Below are 19,097 nucleotides of genomic sequence, written 5' to 3'. Positions count from 1 at the left end.
GCTTAGGTGACTACAGCACTGTTTCCATCTTCTCTTGTGACTTATGTAAGCCATGCTTGTCAATAACTTGTCCACAATATGAGATTTCATTCTTGAAGAACTCACATTTCAATACCTTTGCACGCAGGCCATACTCACTCAACCTAGTAAGCACCTTACTGAGGTTCTGGAGGGGCTCTTCATCATCCTTGCCAGTCACAATGATGTCATCAAGGTAACATTGTGTTCCTGGGATATCTTAGAACACTTGATCCATTGTGCTTTGCACATGTGGGTTCGAATCCCATCCTTGTCGCCAATTTGTTGTGTCTGTACAAATTCATATCAAATAAATAAAGGCACACACACGGGAGGTCTTTAAATTGTGTATTCACATTGCTGTGGGGCGGGTGGGAGAGGAGAGCAGATCAATGGGCATCTATAGACAACAGATCAATGCACACAGGCAAGTAATCAGTCCATAGGTAGTGTTAAGGGGAATCATTGCTCTAAAAGCAATAGATCCATACATTACAGTAGCATTTCTCTAATTTATTCACCTATCTTGTATGTTAATTCTCAATTATTCAACTCCTACAGCCACCACAGAGGAGGCCCAAAACCTGAGATTGTTTCACTGCCAGAAGAGTCTCCTGTCAAGTAGAGTGGCGTCCCTTTTCAGGACGTATATTATCCCACAAGAGTAAGAAATCCTTCACAGCAATTAAATCTTTAAGCCTGATTAGGACAATTTAAAATTTACTATGCTGTATAAGTCTATATAGTAGTTGTATTATATAGTATACTGTATATAGTGACTGTATATATTCCCGACTTTGTGTTTCTTTTCACTTCAATTTTTTTTGTTTTGGAGTTACAAGACATGACACAGTACCTATACACCTCTATCCACCATCAAAATGGCCTTAGCGCTCCCAGCTTCTTTCTTGACAACAGAGTTGATCATTTCCCCTCTACCACCACCTTTCTCCATGTGGCAGAACTGGTTCTCACTGTCAACAATTTCTCCTCCCACAATCCCCAAACTCAGTGTAGCCATGGACACCCACATGGTCCACATCAATGCCTGCTTTTTCTTTGGCTCTGTGGAACAATCCATGTTTCAAGCCTTCTCTGGTAATGCTCCACACATCTTCCTCTGTTGTATTGACGACTGCATTGGTGCTGCTTCATGCATCCAAGCTTCCAACTTCCACCCTGCCTTTAAATTCATTTAATCCATTACTGATACCTCCCTCCCCTTTCTTGATCTCTCTCTGTCTCCGTTTCTGAGGACAAACTGTCTACTGATATCTTTTATAAGCCTACCAATTCCCATGGCTATGTTGGCTATACTTCTCCCCACTCTGTCTCCTGTGTAAAAAAGAAAAAATCTATTCCCTTTTCTCACTTTGTTCATCTCTGTGGCATCTATTCCCAGGATGACGCTTTCCTTTCCAGGATATCAGTATTATAACCTTCTTCAAAGAACGTTTTTTCCCTTCCTCCACCATTGTTGCTGCCCTCACCCTCACCTCCTCCATTTCCCTGACATCCGCGCTCACCCCATCTTCCTGCTGCCTTAACAGGGATAGACTTCCTCTTGTCCACACTTACCATCCCATAAGCCTGTGCACCCAACTCGTCATTCTCTGCAACTTCCATCATCTTCAATGGAATCCTTACCAGTAAACATATCTTTGTCTTCCTCCATTCTCTGCTTTCCACGGTGATCACCCCCTTCATGATTCCCTTGTCCATTCATCCCTCCCCACTAAACTCCCTTCTGGCACTAATCCTTTCAAGTGGGAGAAGTGCTACACCTGCCCATTTACCTCCTCCCTCACCTCCATTCAGAGCATCAGGTAGTCCTTCCAGTGAGGAAACACTTCACCTCCGAATCTGTTGGAGTCATCTACTGTATCCAGTGCTCTTGATGTGATCTCCTCTACATTGGTGAGACCCGACGTAAATTGGGGGACTGCTATGTCAAGCACATCTACTCCATCCAGAAAATGCAGAGATGCACTGGTATCTGTCCTCCAGCTTGTCTTTGACCTCTGTGCATGCAATGGACAAGTGCTGTAGACAAAGGTGAGATGACCTGTGAAGAGGACTTAATTAGTTCACTACAGATCTGCTGACAAAATACAGGAGTATTTCAGATCAAGGGATTTTCCTGAGTTCTAGTACCAGGCAACTCGAGTAAAATTGAGAAACTCAGCTGACACAAAGGGAGTCGATTTTCATGAATTCCTTAACTGTAGCTGCAAAAATCAGAGAAGGAAAGCATAACATAACTGTTGTTAAGAGATATTTCCAGGACCTCCGTGGTTCTTTTAATGACATTACGGTGTAGAAGTTGAAGAATTATAGGTTAAAAGTGCTGAAATGGTAACCTTGTTATGTTACTGGAGGATCTGTCATATTCAGAATCATAAGGCAAAGGAGGATGGAGGTTAATGTAAAAATTGATAAGAACAAAACTGAATAACCATGGGACGTCCTTTACTTAAGCTGTAATATCAGTGGGAGTGCTAGTTAGCACTCCCTCCAGCACAAGCTCCTTGTACTTGAATTTCAGTCAATTAAACTTCTATAAATCAAGCACTGTTCACTGATAGCACATCATTAGTGAATCAGCTTTTATGTTTCAACTTTGAAAATCCAAGAATGATACAGTAATGGGAAGCTGGTGCCGAGGTGGTACATTGTGATAGCATTAAAATATTGCTTCTCTGATTTTCTTTAAAATAAATGGTATTTATTTATTTTCTGTGCTTGGCACTGATCTGATTTAATGTAGCAGACAAATCATTCAAGAATGAAATTTTAGATATATTCCCAGAAGTGATTTTAATATCTAAATTAGACTAGTGTAAGTGAGCTATTTATCATCATGATGTGCTGATAATATGAGGTTTACCTATTTAAGTGCCTTCTGTTTCTTCTAAGAAATTTATTGAAATACATCAGTCTGATGTCTTTTATTTATGCTCATTTGTAAGTTGTGGAAAAAGTCAACAATTTCCTTAGGAACTTTCAAAATCCTTAATTAAATTGTAAAGGGAAATATGATTGGAGGTCAAGTTTGAAGCCCCTCACTGAGAGAGTGAATATTAGGAAAATAAGGAAATGACGGAAGAATTAAACAATTATTTTGAGTCTATTTTCCCAGATGTGCAAAACCTGCCAGATATATCAGAGAAACAATTGTTTTGTGAAAATCAGAAACTGAAAGACGTATTATTAGTTAAAAATAGTGTGCAATCCAAAGGAATTGACGATTGATCTACATCCCAACTTTTGAAGATCCTGGCTTTAGAGATGGTCAATGCTGTAATTATCACCTTCTAGGCTTCTATGTTTCCTGGAATTATTCCTGAGGTTGTAAGATAGCAAACGTGACCCTTATGTTTAAGGAAGAAGAGAGAAAATGAAGAACTACTGACCTATTTGACTAAATTAGTGATAAGGAAAATAATGCAATTTATAATATGTCTAATATAAATTACATTAGGGCTTCATGAGACCATATTGAAATATTGTGTAGAGTTTTGGTCTCCTTACAAGATAGCTTTGGCAGAGAAGGTTAAGGAGAATCCAAATAGATTTTATAAGTATACTAAGAGGGAAAATAGAGAGACAATAGGGCCTCTCAATAGACTAAAATGAATATCTTTGTGTGGAGCTGGAGAAGATGGGTGGAGTCCTCGATGATCATTTCTCTGCTGTTTTTACCATGAAGAAAAACATGAAGACTTTTATACATGAAGACATGTAGAAAAAGGGATGTCTTAAGATGGTCCACATTATAGTAGAGAAGGTACTGGATATCTTAAAACATATAAAGGTAGATAAATCTGCAGGGCCTGGTCAGGTATATTCTAGACCACTTTCGAAATTTAGAGACGTAATTGCGGGAACACTATTTGAAGGACGGCTAATGTTGTGCCTTTATTTAATGAGGGTTGCAAAGAAAATCCTGGGGACTAAACATCAATAAGCCCAACATTTGAAATAGGTAAATTAGTAGAGGGAATTCTGAGGAAAAGGTGTACATACATTTGGAAAGATGGGTTGATTAGAAATAGTCAGCATGATTGTGTGTGGGAGATCATGCCTCATGAATTTGAGTTTTTTGATGAAGTAACCAGGTAGGTTGATGAATGCAGCACAGAAAACACATGGTTTGTATCAGGGGTTCCCAACCTTTTTTATGTCATGGACCAATACCATTAAGACATTGTTTGTGGACCTTGGGTTGGAACCCTTGATCTATATGGACTTCTTATTGAAGACTTTTCATATGGTTCACATGGTAGAATGCTATGTAAACTTGGATCACATAGGATACAGATAGTCCTAGGTAATTGGGTACAAAGTTGGTGATGGTGGAAGTTTGATTTTTTTTGGACCAGAAGACAGTGACTAGTGTGGTTCAATACTAGGCCCATTGTTATTTGTCATCTATATCTTGAAGAGAATGTACAAGGCAATAATTTTGCAGATGACACAAAAATAGGTCGAGTTGTAGACTGTGAAGCTGGTTATCAGGTATTGCAGAGTGATCTTTATTAGCTGGATACTTGGGTCAAGGAATGGCAAATGGAGTTTAATTCAGATAAATGTAAGGTGTTGCATTGGCCTTCATTGGTCAAGGGACTGTGTACAGAAGCTGAGATGTCATGTTACAATTGTACAGAATGTCGGGAAGGCATCAGTTAGAATATTGTGTTTGGTTTTGGTCACCCAGCTATCGGAAAGATCTTAATAAGGTGAATGAAGTGCAGAGGAGATTTATGAAGATGTTTACAGCACTGAGTTACAACAAAAGGTTGAGCAGGAGCATAGGGGAATGAGGGGTGATATAATAGAAGAGTCTAAAATCACAAGGGGCATAGATAGTGTGAATGCACATAGTCTTTTTTCCAGAATTGTGGAATCATTAACCAGGGTCATGGGTTTTGAGTGAGAGAGGAGCGATTTAAAAGGAACCAGAGGGGCAACTTTTCACCTCAGGATGAACTGCCAGAGGAGGTGGCAGAAGCCGGTACATTAATGACATTTCAAACACTTGGACTGGTACATTGATAGGAATGGTCTCAGGGGTTATGGGCTAAAAGTGACCAAGTAGTACTAACTTAGATTGGAATCTTTGTTGGTATGGACCAGTTGGGCCAAAAACCCTGTTTCCATGCTCAATGAATCTATAATTCTGTGAGTGAGGGGGCATCTCATTGGAACATTACTAAATTCTTGTGTTCCTAACAGGCTAGATGTAGGGACACTGTTTCCCCTAATTCAGTAGCCTAGACCAATAGGCATAGTTTCAGAATTGGTGGTAGGATATTCAGGAGTGAGATGAGGAAAACATGCAAAATGCTGGAGGAACTCAGCAGGTCAGACAGCATCTACTGGAAAAGAGTAAATAGTCTATGTTTCGGGCTGAGACTCTTCTTCAGGACTGAGAAGGAAGGAGGAAGATGCCGGAATAAAAGGTGGGGAGAGGGGAAAGAGGCTGGCTGGGAGGTGATAGGTGAAGACAGGTGGAAGGGAAAGGTCAAGGGTTGGAGAAGAAAGAATCTGATAGGAGAGGATAGTGGACGAATAGGAGAAAGGGAAGGGGGGAGGGTAACCCAGGGGGAAGTAATAGGCAGGAGAGAAGAAGTGAAAGGTCAGAGTGGAGATTGGGGGGGGGGGGACATAGGTCAGAAATTTGTTCACCGGAAAGTAAAAATGATATTCATGGGTACCCAGATGGAATATGAGGAGTTGTTCCTCCACCCTAAGGGTATCCTGTTCTTGGCACAAGCGGATGCCAAGGATTTGCACATGGGAATAAAAATGTTTGGCCACCAGGAAGTCCTGTTTGTGGCAGATAGTGTGGATGTACTTGGTGAAATGGTCCCCCAAATTGCAATGGGTCTCACCAATGTAGAGGAGGCCGCATGAGAAAATAATTCTTCATTCGGATTTGGTGAACCTTGGAATTCTCAGTACAGGACAGTTTTGGAGGCTCTGCTGTTCTGTTCATTCAAACAGTGATCAATACATTCCTGCATATTACAAGAATCAAAAGATATGGTCATGGCTCTGACACTGAGCTATAAATGAGTTATCTTGAATGGCACAACAGGCTTGAAGGGCCAGTTAGCCTATTTCTTGCATTCTTCATTTCGATTCCCAAAATCTGCAGTAATTTTTGCTTCCCACTTGGTGGCTAGATAACTGTTCCTTGATTACTACTTGTGCTGTTCTTTGAATGGATTGCAAGGAGAGCTATGAGAAACCCCAGATAGCTTGGCAAGCAATTTTTTATCCTTCTGTGAGGAAGTGCACAGCTTCTGCTCAGAACACCCATCTGTCATGTACGATACAACTACACACATTGCTGTATGACTCAGGAACTCAATGATAAAGCATGAATTACCGTGACCATTTTCAGAGAAGTTGCCCTTAAAAAGATTCATTTCACTTTTCCTTCACTTTCTGTGTTCTGTATTTTTGAGTAACACTTTTGCAATCAATTAGTTAATAAATTTATGGATTATTATTGCAACTACCCAGAGTAAATGACCATAGGAATCAGTAACAGGGCATAATGAACAGAATGTTCAGGCTTTAATGAAGATTACTGAGTGATTTGTGCTGGTGTGGATACAACACTTCTGCAGCCAATCAAAGACTTGTTCTTGGTCTCACTGCATTTATGCAGATCAGATTATAGTATCACACATGCTTTTTCGACTAATAATGCAACTCCCATATTGCTTTTAATGCTCTGGTTATGAATTATAATTATGAAATAAAATAAACTTAAAACTTTTTGTATTCAATTTTAAATTGTCTACATCCCACCTTGAATAAAATGAAACATTTTCCAAGAAATGGCATCCAAATTGACCTGTCATGGCTTCTCTCTCTCTCTACCCCATTCCTAATTCCACTTCTTAAAACAAAAGGGGTGATGTGAGTAATGATATGATGTGAGTAAAATACAAACAAAATATTATTTCAGCCACTTCAGCAAACTGTTGGTTTTTAGGAATGGAAATAACAATGCATATTTACTTCCATTTTCTTCCCATTTTGCATTTTTGTGTTTAACTGTTTTAAAAATGCATATTTACATTTTTCGGGGTGGGAATAAGTAGTTAAGTGCACAGCATTTCCACTGGGATTATGAAAATATATTAACAAGCACAAAATATGCATATTTGTTAAAGAGTCTTGGTACTCATCATTTAAAAATGAGTCATTTCAATATTAATAATTTTGTACAGTAGATCTATCACTTTAATGCAAAATAACCATCAGAGATTTATAAAGCATGTAGAGAGAACACTAAATTCAGAAAACAAAAAGAAACTTAAAATATAAATACATATATAAACTCAAACTACAAAGAGAATAATTCATATACAGAAACTTGTATGAGAAGGATACAATCTGATTTAGAGAAAGCAGTGGTTAGGAAATACCATTAAAATTGCAGAACATAAACAACTTTATACTAGTAATTTTTGGTAGGTCTTATTAGTCTTTACTTGCTTGAAGACTACTTCTGAAAATTACCTTGGAAGCTTTTGCACTTACTACGGATAAATACTTTTCATACTGAAAAGCCTTTCTTGAGTTATTTTTGTGTAAAGCAATTGGTAAATCGGTCCCTTCTGTTTTCCAAGCACCAATATTACCAAGCTATCTTCACCCAGATAAAAACAAGGTAATTTTCTTTTTTCCTTTTTCATTGAAGAGCTTAGAAAAAGTGGAGATCTCTATTTACTTCCATAAAATTCTGATCTCGAATAAAATGAAAGTGTTTCCAAGGAATGCCATCCAAATTGACCTCTGGAAGAAAGTATCAAGTGGAGTTTAAAATGGAGAAATCTGGAAATACTTTGCAACATCCATAGAGGGCAAAAGAGAGTTAATGATTCAGGTGGAGGACAATTGATAAAGTCCCACGCAATCTACTGAGTACTTTCATTTATATTGTTTTTTTTATTTCTGGTGAGTATGGCTAATTTGCAACACTGAGCCAGTGCTAGACAAACTTTAATGAGGAATACCTGGCCTTGAAACTTTTTTTTGGTGTCCTATCACCTTGGGGGTGGGTGAAGGAAGACTGGCTAAGGGAACAGGCGAGCAAGGAGACAGACATAGAAAAACAATAATGATAGTGCTCTATTGCTCCTCTATTGCTTTTTGCTGTTAGAAAATTATCACTATAGCATTGGAAGTGTTCATTTCTGATTTGTAATAACTCAAGTTCCTTGAACCCAGCTCTACAGCTAAACCTGTCGCTTTTCAGTTGTGTTGTCATACTTTAACAGCTCCTAAGCTGTTGCGGATATTTGGCTCATTATGCTTGTTCACTGCACTTTATTAATCAATATTTATAATGAACTCTAGGAAAGCTTTCATCCATCTTTAGTGTGTTTCACAAGCTTTAGCTTACACAATAATCTACAGCACCTTGCTAAACCATTCAATGTACTCAATTAGAATTGATGCCTTGGAAAAGGCATTACAACAAATAGTCTTCATTGGGGATATTGACATCCTTAAATTTAGGTCATAAAATACTATATTATAGTGCCAATATATGTGATTTATAATAATATTTTGTCACATTACAAGGCATTTGTGGGTATGGTTCAAATTTAAAAAGTTATTGTATTTAACAAATAGAGCAAAAATTAGGCTTCAAAGTTTCAAATTATGAAATTCATTGTAACAGTTGAAAAACTCTTGTGAGGGTTTCTGCTTAAATTTTGCCTCTAGGTTCCATACTTATTTTACTAGCTGTATTACAACAGTGAACTCTGAGAATGCAATAACAGGGAGAAAGAACAAATTCACAGTCCCTTGACACAACAACACATTAAGTTATAAATGAATTTTAAGACTGGAAGAAAAAGTAGGTGCTTAAGCTTTAAGGAGCCATCCAGATCAATGGCTCGATGAGTGGTGTTATGTAGTTATTGAAGAGCTGAAATGTCACCGTCCTTTATCATTTCTCTATACTCTACATTTCCTTGCTTATTGCACCACAGGTAATGCCTTAAAACTACTTTGTTAGAAATAGGATTTCACTGGTTTTAAAAATTGTGCTCCAACTATGTACTGTACATAATATTTAAGCTGTATTGGACACCCGAAAATAAATTATAGAATTGGCCAAAAATATGTTGAAAATGCTTTATAGTTCACACCCAGAATTGGGCAGTTTACTAAACACATATTTTGAGAAGGTGAGAACACAATGTATAAGAGGCTGCAGGAATGAAAAAGACTTAATGAATGTAACCTGGTATTTTCATCAGAATGAGAACTTCCAGGTGGGGAGTGGGAGGTTCTGTCTGCTAGGATGGCATTGGAATGTTTTTCTGGGGTGGTGCAGGAGAACATCTAGGTCAACTGAAAGAAAAGCTTGGCATGGGCTAAGTCTGCTTACTGTATATAATTTAGGGATGAGAATACCTACTCATTTTAAAATTTGCACAATTTTTCAGGTCACTGAAAACCACTGTAGTTGAGCCTTGCTGTAAATGGATCAGGGATCATTCATTGAAGTGTTTTAATCAGTGCACTTAATCATGCAAAGAAGAATAGGATGGTTTATTATGTGCTATGTGGGTGCTCTCAGCTTTTTATTGGTGAACTATTTTCATATAAAGAATTGAATGGGGAGAGAGCCATTCTGGGGATCATGAATTAGAAGGCTGCTTATGAAAAGTATTGTTCATTCTGCTTGGAGCTAAAACTGTTGGTGTCATGCTGGGTCCTCATAGTAGCTGCCATTACCACTGCTCCTTCTGCCTCTGCTCACACTTGCATTGCTCTTTCTCAAGCACCAAACTTTACACCGTATAAAGCAAGTGACGATGTCTGTACCCTTGCTGAGCATAAACTGCAGGACACGTCTGGACTGATACTTCAGTTGACCAATACCATTTCTCCCAATTTATTAGAAGAGGATAAAATCAATTCTGTAGGGATTTAGTCTCTGAATGACTGCTGATGCTGCTCTGCGCAAATTATGTGATACGGTTGTTGGGGTGCTTTGGGAGAACCCTATGGCAAGAAAGCAGATAATTAAGATGAAGCAACACACATCAACGTTGCTGGTGAATGCAGCAGGCCAGGCAGCATCTCTGGGAAGAGGTACAGTTGACGTTTCAGGCCGAGACCCTTCGTTCTGACGAAGGGTCTCAGCCTGAAACGTTGACTGTACCTCTTCCTAGAGATGCTGCCTGGCCTGCTGCATTCACCAGCAACGTTGATGTGTGTTGCTTGAGTTTCCAACATCTGCAGAATTCCTGTTGTTTGCGTAATTAAGATGAACCTTGATCTCCATAGAGGGAGCATGTGATGTCTCTGATGACTCATGGATGTAGTCTCTTTATGACTGTAATAATAGCACCATTAGAATGAAGTCAGCAGTATCTCATACTGAGATATCTATTGAATGAATATCTTTAGATAGTGTTAGCACAGTCTGTGTACTGTTTCTTGTCCAGTCTAGTCTCCTGATGTCATCAGTGTTCTATTTAAGTAGACGTATGTAAATATAAGCAAGTGGCAATGGTGAGTTCTTAGTTATGAGAAGGTTAAATATTGCACCTCAATTTATACTAGCAAGGGAGGAACCATATTATATGCAATGAGTGTTTAGTACTGGGAAAATGCCTGACATGAGACATGAATTTCACAGAACATCTATCCAATTTCCCAATACACCCAATTTCATTTGGAAATGACTAAGAAACAGATCTAATCTAGGTGTCACCTATGTATGGTATGTACATGAAAACTTGATCCAACTTCTGTCTTTGATACCGAGTTGCAGAAGGAAACTCTGGATTTGATTATAGGTATTTAGTTTCTCTTGATCAGACCAGGTTGCTTGGACAACAGCAAAGGAACTTTGCTAAAGTTGTTGAATAATCCTAATATGCCAGTTTGTCAGTATGTGTTTGGCAGCTGTTTTTGTCATTAGATTCAATGTGTTTCAGGTATAAAATTCAGCAAACGGCACTCAATTTTGTCTTTAAGAGGATGGTGGAAATCCTGTTTCAAAAGTATTTTCTATTCAGCCCTGTGCATTGCTTATTCACCATCAGGGTTAGGAAATGCATTAATGACACAGTGAGTTATTTTCTCCTCTGCTCTACCTCTTCTGTACAAAGACAGTACACTGCATGAAGGGTCTGACCATACATAATAACATAGCAGAAGCAAATCTGTTAATTTTTGGACACACAAGAGATTCTGCAGATGCTGGAAATCTAAAGCAACACATACAAAATGTTGGAAAAAACCTAGCAGATTAGGCAGCATCTATGGAGAGGAGTAAAGAGTTGATGTTTTGCGAGTCTTGATGAAGAGTTTTGGCCCAAAATGTCAACTCTTTATTCCTCTCCATAGATGTTGCATTACTTGCTAAGTTCCTGCTGAGTTGTGTGTGTGTGTGATGCTCTGTTAAATTTTAGAAATTGTACCTTATACAGAATGTCCATCAATTTAATAAAAGAATCTCAGAACTAGAGGGGAAGAGCAAAATACTAAACAACAATTAGCTGAATTAATTTCAATCAACGTGTATCTTTATTGTTTTTGCTTTGTGACCATTTGAGGACTGTAGTTCATGATCACACCCAAATTTAAAAATAAAGATGGAACAATGTGATTGATTTCAAAGTAAAAATTGTAGGAACAGATGAATAAGGGGTGGAAAAGAAATATCCTGTAGCTCTTGTTTTCTTTTAGAATACATTTATGATAGTCCACAGTGAAAAGTTATCGAAAATATATTTCTTTCTCTGCAGAAATGAAAGAGGTGATGTATGATTTTAAAGATGAAAACATTAAAACATAAAAGGTTTAATTTATTAATAACTCATACTTGCAATCTATGCTCACAATAATATTCAAAACACTAAGTTCAGCAAAGTTGTGTACAGTAAGATTGCTTTTCAGTGTGTAAAAAAATGCAGATGCTATCTGTACAGTTGTCTTAAAAGCAGTGTAAAAGGTCATTGGATGAAGTTAAGCTCCGCTCTGTGGATTTTCATGCTTCCCCAACCCACACAATTGTGTTGCCTCGTGTTATCTTGGATATCTCACAGTTCAATTTCTTTTGTCTTGCTCCTATGATGAATAGGGAATCCTTAGACGGAGTAATGAGATGCTGTCCAAATAGACCACTGTTAACTATTGCCCTGTTATTGCTATTCCACAACCAGTCCTTTTGTTTAATGGGAACTTCCAAGCCCTTAATGAATTTAATGTTCCCTGTGGAGAGTTCCAGAAACAACAAATCCGTTTGAACACGGGAGCTGGCATAGATGTAATATTCATTGGCTTCTGTGAAAGATAGCTGGAAGGTCACATCAACAATGTGTAGATTTGTAGTAATTTCAAATGTAGATATGATCTCACCCCGCAAGGTAACAGACTGGACTGTAATTAGCCCCCTGTAATCATCTGTGCTGACTATGTAGTGTCCATCAGGGGAGATGTATGGAGTACCTGACACTTTATCATTGTATCCAATCACAGAATCAGTGACACTGTCAATGATGATCTGTGACTGAGGCAAACTTGAGTCATTTGTCTGACAATGGATAAAGTAATAGCCACCCAGATGAGTGTAGGCCATTGCTTCTGGGATGCAGCTGTAGTTCTTTAGGCTGATTGTCTTGATGTAGGCCACAGTTTCCAGGTCAATCTTGTGAAGTGCTGCTTCTGAGCTATGAACAATAAATCCGAATCTAAACAAAAAGACATAAATGATTAGTTCTCCATCAAATGGAGATGCAGAGTAATTTCTTTAGCTAGAGAGTGGTGAATTTGTGGAATTTGTTACCACAGGCAGCTGTGGAGGCCAGGTCGTTGGGTGTATTTAAGGCAGAGATTGATCGGTTCGTGATTGATTGGAAACGCCGTCAAGGGTTATGGGGAAAAGACTGGGAAATGAGGCAGAGGAGGGGAAAAAAGGATCAGCCATGATTGAATGGCAGATCAGACTAGATGGGTCAAATGGCCTAATTCTGTTCCTATGACTTATGGTCTTAAATCTACTTTTGGAAGATAAAAGAATACCTTTTGTAAAGAGTTGCTGATTATTTTGGGTAGAGTCTACCCAGCTAGCAGAAGAACCATGGAAAATCTTGTAAGACAAGTTTTTCCTGGAGTTTCCAAATTCTTCAAAAATTATGATAGAGGAGCAATGAACACTTACTGACATTCCCTTCATGTTAAACAATGATTATTTAATTAACAACAACTGCAGTTTTCTAAGGACAACTGGCATCTACAAAAAGGGTTTTCCACATATTCCTGTGGTGTGGTTCTGCAGGTAAGGAAGTTGACTAAAAAGAAAGGCAGTTGAACACTGGATGATTCTATGGTATATATGTGAGTAAATAAGTCACATATGACATTATATGTGTGACATGCAGCCATTCTTTAAGACTGCAGTAAAGTGTATCCACATATTCTGAAGCCCCAATTCCTCTTAATTATTATAATTAACATCTAAACGAGACTGGTTTATAGATCACCTCAGCACACACTACAGATACACTCAGTTATGTTGCAACATCTGAAACAGGCAAAGAAACATGTTGAGCCTCTACCTGTGTTAGTACCCCACATAGGATCACAGGGTCTGATTGAGTCCTTTGTCAGGAACAGTTGCATGAGGAAGGATAACCAATGAGGCAGAGATCACAGTGTGCAGCTCTAGATCAATGAAGGACCTTTTTAGAATCCCAAATTTTGAAAATTCAGGCTGTTGGATGCTACAAGTGAGACACTGATGTTTCAGGGCAGGTCATTTAATTGACATCTTATTGGTGATCTCAGCATGATGTCATTTACGTGAGTGTTCAGTGAAAGTCATAAGTTGTACCAAAAGACTCTAGTTTATGTGTTGGTAAGAGTGAAAAAACATCAGGTGTGACATTTATGACATTTTAAAATCTGCAATTGTTGCTGGGTAATTACACTGCACAACAAAGATTTTGCTTCCTGAATACTTTTAAGTGTATCTTATGGACTTTGGACTGCTTGAGCACGAAAATCATCATGAAATTTCCTTATCACGCACTTTTTAATTTTGAAATCACTTATATCTGTTATTTCAATTCATAAATTCAAGTAAGAATAACTGATGCCCAGATTAAGGAAGGCATTTTTGTTGGTCCACAAATCGAACAGGTCATCAATGGCAGGCAATTCGAAGACTTCTAGTGGTACTGGAGAAAATTGCTTGGAAGACATTTAAGGACGTTGTTGAAATTTATCTTGACAACTACAGAGCACCAAACTACGTGGATTTGGTTGGCAACATGCTTGAAGCAAACAAAACCATGAAGTGCAACATGCCACTAAAGATTCATTTTCTGCATTCCCATTTAGACTTCTTCCCTGCAAAATCTTAGTACTGTCCATGACGAGCATGGTGAAAGATTTCACCAGGATATTGCGGTCACAGAGGAACAGAATCAGGGTAACTGGAATCCATCAATGCTGGCTGATTATTGTTGGACACTTAAGTGAGAAGCCTCAGACACTGAGTGCAAATGAAAATTATTAACAGGACATTTTTAGCTTAGTAGATTGAACAATTGCAATGCATCAGCACCATTATGCTATTGTTGTTTCTCCAAATTCCTATTTGATACAAGTAGCCCAAAATTATATTTGTGTTCAGCTTCAAGTGGTCTATCATAAACAAAAAAGAAATTCTGAGGAAGCAACACTTACAAAAAGAATTTCTGTCCATTGTTATCAATCTTGCTCAAGTGAAGTATTCACCAATGGGGCCAGGCTGATTTTCCTGAGGTGCAATTACACCTGGAAACAACTGCTCAGGGTACCTACCCAGGTCAGATAATGTTTATGTGCATTTTGGAGATGACAAGTGTACTCTAATGAATTGCATTTGCACGGTGTCAGCCAAATTACCAGGAGCAAACATACCAATAAGACTTCAGTGTCATCCTCGATTGTGCTGAGTACTTAGTATACATTTTTGTAGATTTAATGTAATACTAATTAATAAGAATTGTTCAAGAGGAAAGATACCTCCAACATGCTTGCAATGTATGACATATTGCATACTGATTCTAAACACGAAACATCCTTGATAATCATTGGTTCTGATATTACAATACCTTTGAAACATACAATATGAGTTTACTGTTTTTACACCATGAAGATGACAGAATTCATGGTTTTCTCCACAGCTAAGCTTGCTGCAGCTTTTCTTTCAATGGAATTAGGATAAATTAGTCAACTTGGTGTGAGGTGTTTCAGAAGACACTTTTGTGCAATGAACAGTTTTGTCTATAGATCAGGTAATGGGCAAAGTTGAAAACTAACTCAGAGTTAATTGCACATAATGGGAGACCTCACGTTTCAGATCAATTGCCAACACTCAGTAGAGGTCAGGAAGGTCTTTATGACCCATTCTCTCCTGCTGATTGCCACTTGCTATGGTCAGCGTGCTAACCTCTATCAAGGATTAGAGATCTACTTTACTCACCATATACAATTACACGTATTAGGAATTTGCTGTGGTGTGTTGGTCAGGGTGCAACATTCAATAAAAATCAACAACATTCAATAATTATAAAGAGTAATAAATTATATAAAATAAAGGTAGAGGTTAAACTACGGATATGGAATAAGATATGCATAAAAACAGTACGTAGATATCAGCATGCATTTACAATGTAAACAGCCTCATAACACTGTTTTAAAAAGCTTCTTCCCCAGGCAATTGATCTGCTCAACCATTCTAGTAGCCTCCCCTCACCCCCCCACCCCGCCCTTTATCTGTGCCACCATCACTGCACTGTAAACACTTTAAAATAGTGTTAAGTTTTGTTTTAATAGCCCTGTATAGCTTTCCAGAAGGGAGACTTTGGAAAAGGCATTTTACAGGGTGGGTTGTGTTTGTAATGATCTGTCCTGCCTGATTCTTTGAGCTGGACACATACAAGTTCTGTAGTGATGGTAAACAGCAGCTAATGAACTTTACTGCTGCCATCTATGTTGCATACATCAGAGTGTGTGTTAACACCTTAATGATCACCTTGCTATTTTACAGACTGGCTGTCAGAAAGAAATAAAGTGCAAGGTCATCCTCAAGCATTAAGCCACTATATGCCACACAGTGTTCGACCTCATTTCTTGAGAGTCTCTCCTCACTTCCATGTTAAGCCCAAAGCCCACAAGCAGGGCTTGTGGGAGATCCACCACACCAGCCTTGCAGAACTTATTTCTTCCAACCTTGACTCCATCTTTCTCCCCAGGTCCAGTCATTTCCCATGAACATCCTTGATACTTTGGATGGCCTCCATCATTTTAGCTTTCCATTCTCTGGCTCCAATTGGCTTATCTTTAACAAAGGATGTACAATTGCTTTACACTTACATTCCACGTCTTCCTGTAAACAGAGACCCACCCGGTTCCACTCTACCAACACCGGAACCTTCCCTTAAAAGAAAACAATAAGGTTGTACCTAATGTGATTGATGATGAGATTGGTTGGAGGAATGAAGAAGTCATCAACGCGATCAAACTGCTTGCCAACTGGTTGCATGTGGATAGTATGATGGTCTCCATTTCCACTTGCTTGAGTGATAACCTGCAAAAATACAAGTCTGATAATCAGTCGTGTAACTCCAAATTAAAGTTCACTATTTAGATCTCTAACTACAACTGCCAGATCCTGGTGCCTTCAGTTCACCTTCTTTGACATTTACTTAATTTTTTAATACTACATACCTGCCGGATTATGACTCCATATACACTGCCTCTGTTATGCTGTCTTATCTAAGGATGAATTCAACATTTGTAATGCTGCACTGTGTGGAATATTTAATTGAAAGGGATACTGCTGAGAACAACCTTCTGCATCACGTATCCCAACATGTGTGTTAAAATTTCAATGGATGTAAAGTCAAAGGATCCTTTAGGAGGGGTGCAGCTGTTCAAACAAAAATGTTGGCCAGATCATAAAAATGGGAATCTTGCTCCTGAATTTTCCTGCACATTGAGACAAGAACTTATTATTTAGAACTCAGTGTAATCAGGATATATGCAACAATGAGCACAATGAATCAGACCAGTTAATTTTGTACTGTATGGATGCAGGATTTCTCCCTACGGAATGCTGCATGATCTGTTGTGTGTTTTCTGAACACTTTATTATTACAATGCAGATTGGGTTGAATCAAGGGCAGCTTCTATATTTGTATACCTTACTGAATTTCTTACAATGGAGCTCTATATAATTATATCATTGGGTACTTGCAAACTTAGTTAGGACTAAATATTTCCAAGAAGCCTGGAGACAGTGTGTGAGACCACGATTAACTCCATTTCTCACCTATCTCGCCAATTAAAGCACAAGGAAGATTGAAGTCATTGAGACGAGTGTGGAAGGTGAGAGGGTGTTCACTGCTGTCTACCAGCCTCTCACTCGCTGCTGCCGTAGGGAGGCATCTATGTGTGATGGTCTCTCTCTCCCTCTCTCCCTCTTGCTCGCTGCTCTTGAAGGGAGGTTCCTGTGTTCAAATGGTATCTCTCTCCCTCGATGCTGTTGGAGGCTGGTACCAGAGTCCTTGGGCAAGGTTTGATGGATGCATTTTGTGGATTGGACTCTGTAGTCCACGTTATGATGTGTTTCTGGTTTCTGGGCGCTCCTTTTTTGTTGCTATTTTGGGTGACCTTGAATCCAGGCAGCCTGCAGATACTGATCAGTGAGCTGAACTGAATATGCCTGGACTCTTGTTTTTGTGTTTTATTTTCTGTGTTTTCTCAGTCACTTTTTTTTGTTGCTGGTTGAGTGATTTGCTTTTATGGGCTTGGGAGAGGGGTTTGCTGTTTTCTTTGAATGGGTTCCATGGTTTTCTTTGCGTCAAGGCTATCTGTGGGGAAGGCAAACCTCAGGGTTGCATACTGCATACACATTTTGATAATAAATGTACATTGTGTCTTTGAATCATAGTGAACAGCAGGAGAACTTCTATTGCTGCTTACTAATCTATAATTTCAAAGCACCTACCAATTTTACATAAACAGGGAAGATTATTAAAAACTGCCATAACTGAGTACTTCCGTAACATTATTCAGGAGTTTTATATTTTTTTAAATCTCCTTTGAATGGAAATATCTGGAGTTGTTCTCAGAAAAATTATTCTGATTTTATATTTCATAACACTTTACCACCAGTTTTATACTACACAGGCGGTGTTAAATTTCCCTTCATACAAAGTAAAATATATTGTTATTGAAGTCAGGCTAATTCAACTCTCGGGCATACATTCTATGAAATAAATCTTTTTAAGCACTTGGAGATTGTTTGGCAATTTCTTAGAGCAAAAGAGCTCACTGTGCCAAAAAGGAATGCAAGTGAAGGTTTATGGTTTAGTTTTGCTACTCCTCCTTAAGGTCAAGTTGCTCTTTAGCTGCTTGACCAACTCACTTGCTGTAGTGATTGTTTGTTGCTCCAGATTCCAGCATCTGCACTTTCTTGTGACTCCTTTGATCTTACATTTTGTGTAACTGACTATACTACTAGGAGATGGGTATGACATCATCAGCATCCATTTTCCAGCTCACAAAACTGTCCGCAATATGGCGACATTAAGAGGAAGCTGGTAGAATGAATAAATAAATATTTTGATCAATTTCATTTTCAATTTAAAAAGAGTATTTTTAGTTTATTGTGTTTACTTTTAGATCGGACAGTATTACAGAAGGACTAAGAAACAGGAATGGGCCACTCAGCATCTTACGTCTGTTCTACTGTTCATTCAGATCATGGATTATTTATTCTCTCAACGCAATGTTCCCACACTTGCTCAGGTACGTTCATCACTCAATTACTAAAAATCGACATGACTTTCCTAAGAAGAGAACGCCAAAGGTTCATTGGTCTCTCGATGAAGAAATTTCTGCTGAATTTTGTCCTGTATAGCTGGGCCCTTAATTTGAAATAGTCATAAACCACTACAGAGTCTGCTCAGTCCATCTAATCTGTGTTGAATGTTTAATTTGCTTAGTCCCATTAACCTGCCTCAATTCCTCTA

General features: G+C 38.5%; 1 protein-coding gene across 4 annotated transcripts in view; it reads right to left on the bottom strand.

Moving 5' to 3' along the window:
* Nucleotides 1-11,448: 11,448 nt before the first annotated feature.
* The window catches only part of LOC140200858 (follistatin-related protein 5-like), a 681,870-nt gene continuing 674,221 nt past the window's right edge, over nucleotides 11,449-19,097 (bottom strand). For all 4 annotated transcript variants that reach the window (XM_072264488.1, XM_072264491.1, XM_072264489.1 and 1 more), the window contains exons 14-15: nucleotides 16,524-16,648; nucleotides 11,449-12,761 (exon numbers count right to left, since the gene is read on the bottom strand). In XM_072264488.1, the coding sequence (XP_072120589.1) occupies nucleotides 12,059-12,761; nucleotides 16,524-16,648 (828 nt within the window). In that variant the 3' untranslated portion in view covers nucleotides 11,449-12,058. The remainder of the gene's footprint in view (nucleotides 12,762-16,523; nucleotides 16,649-19,097) is intronic.

Source organism: Mobula birostris, chromosome 7, assembly GCF_030028105.1.
Source record: "Mobula birostris isolate sMobBir1 chromosome 7, sMobBir1.hap1, whole genome shotgun sequence".
In the NCBI taxonomy this organism is placed as follows: Eukaryota; Metazoa; Chordata; class Chondrichthyes; order Myliobatiformes; family Myliobatidae; genus Mobula; species Mobula birostris.
Note: the sequence above shows the minus strand (reverse complement) of the source record. Positions and strands in the feature narration are given on the sequence as shown.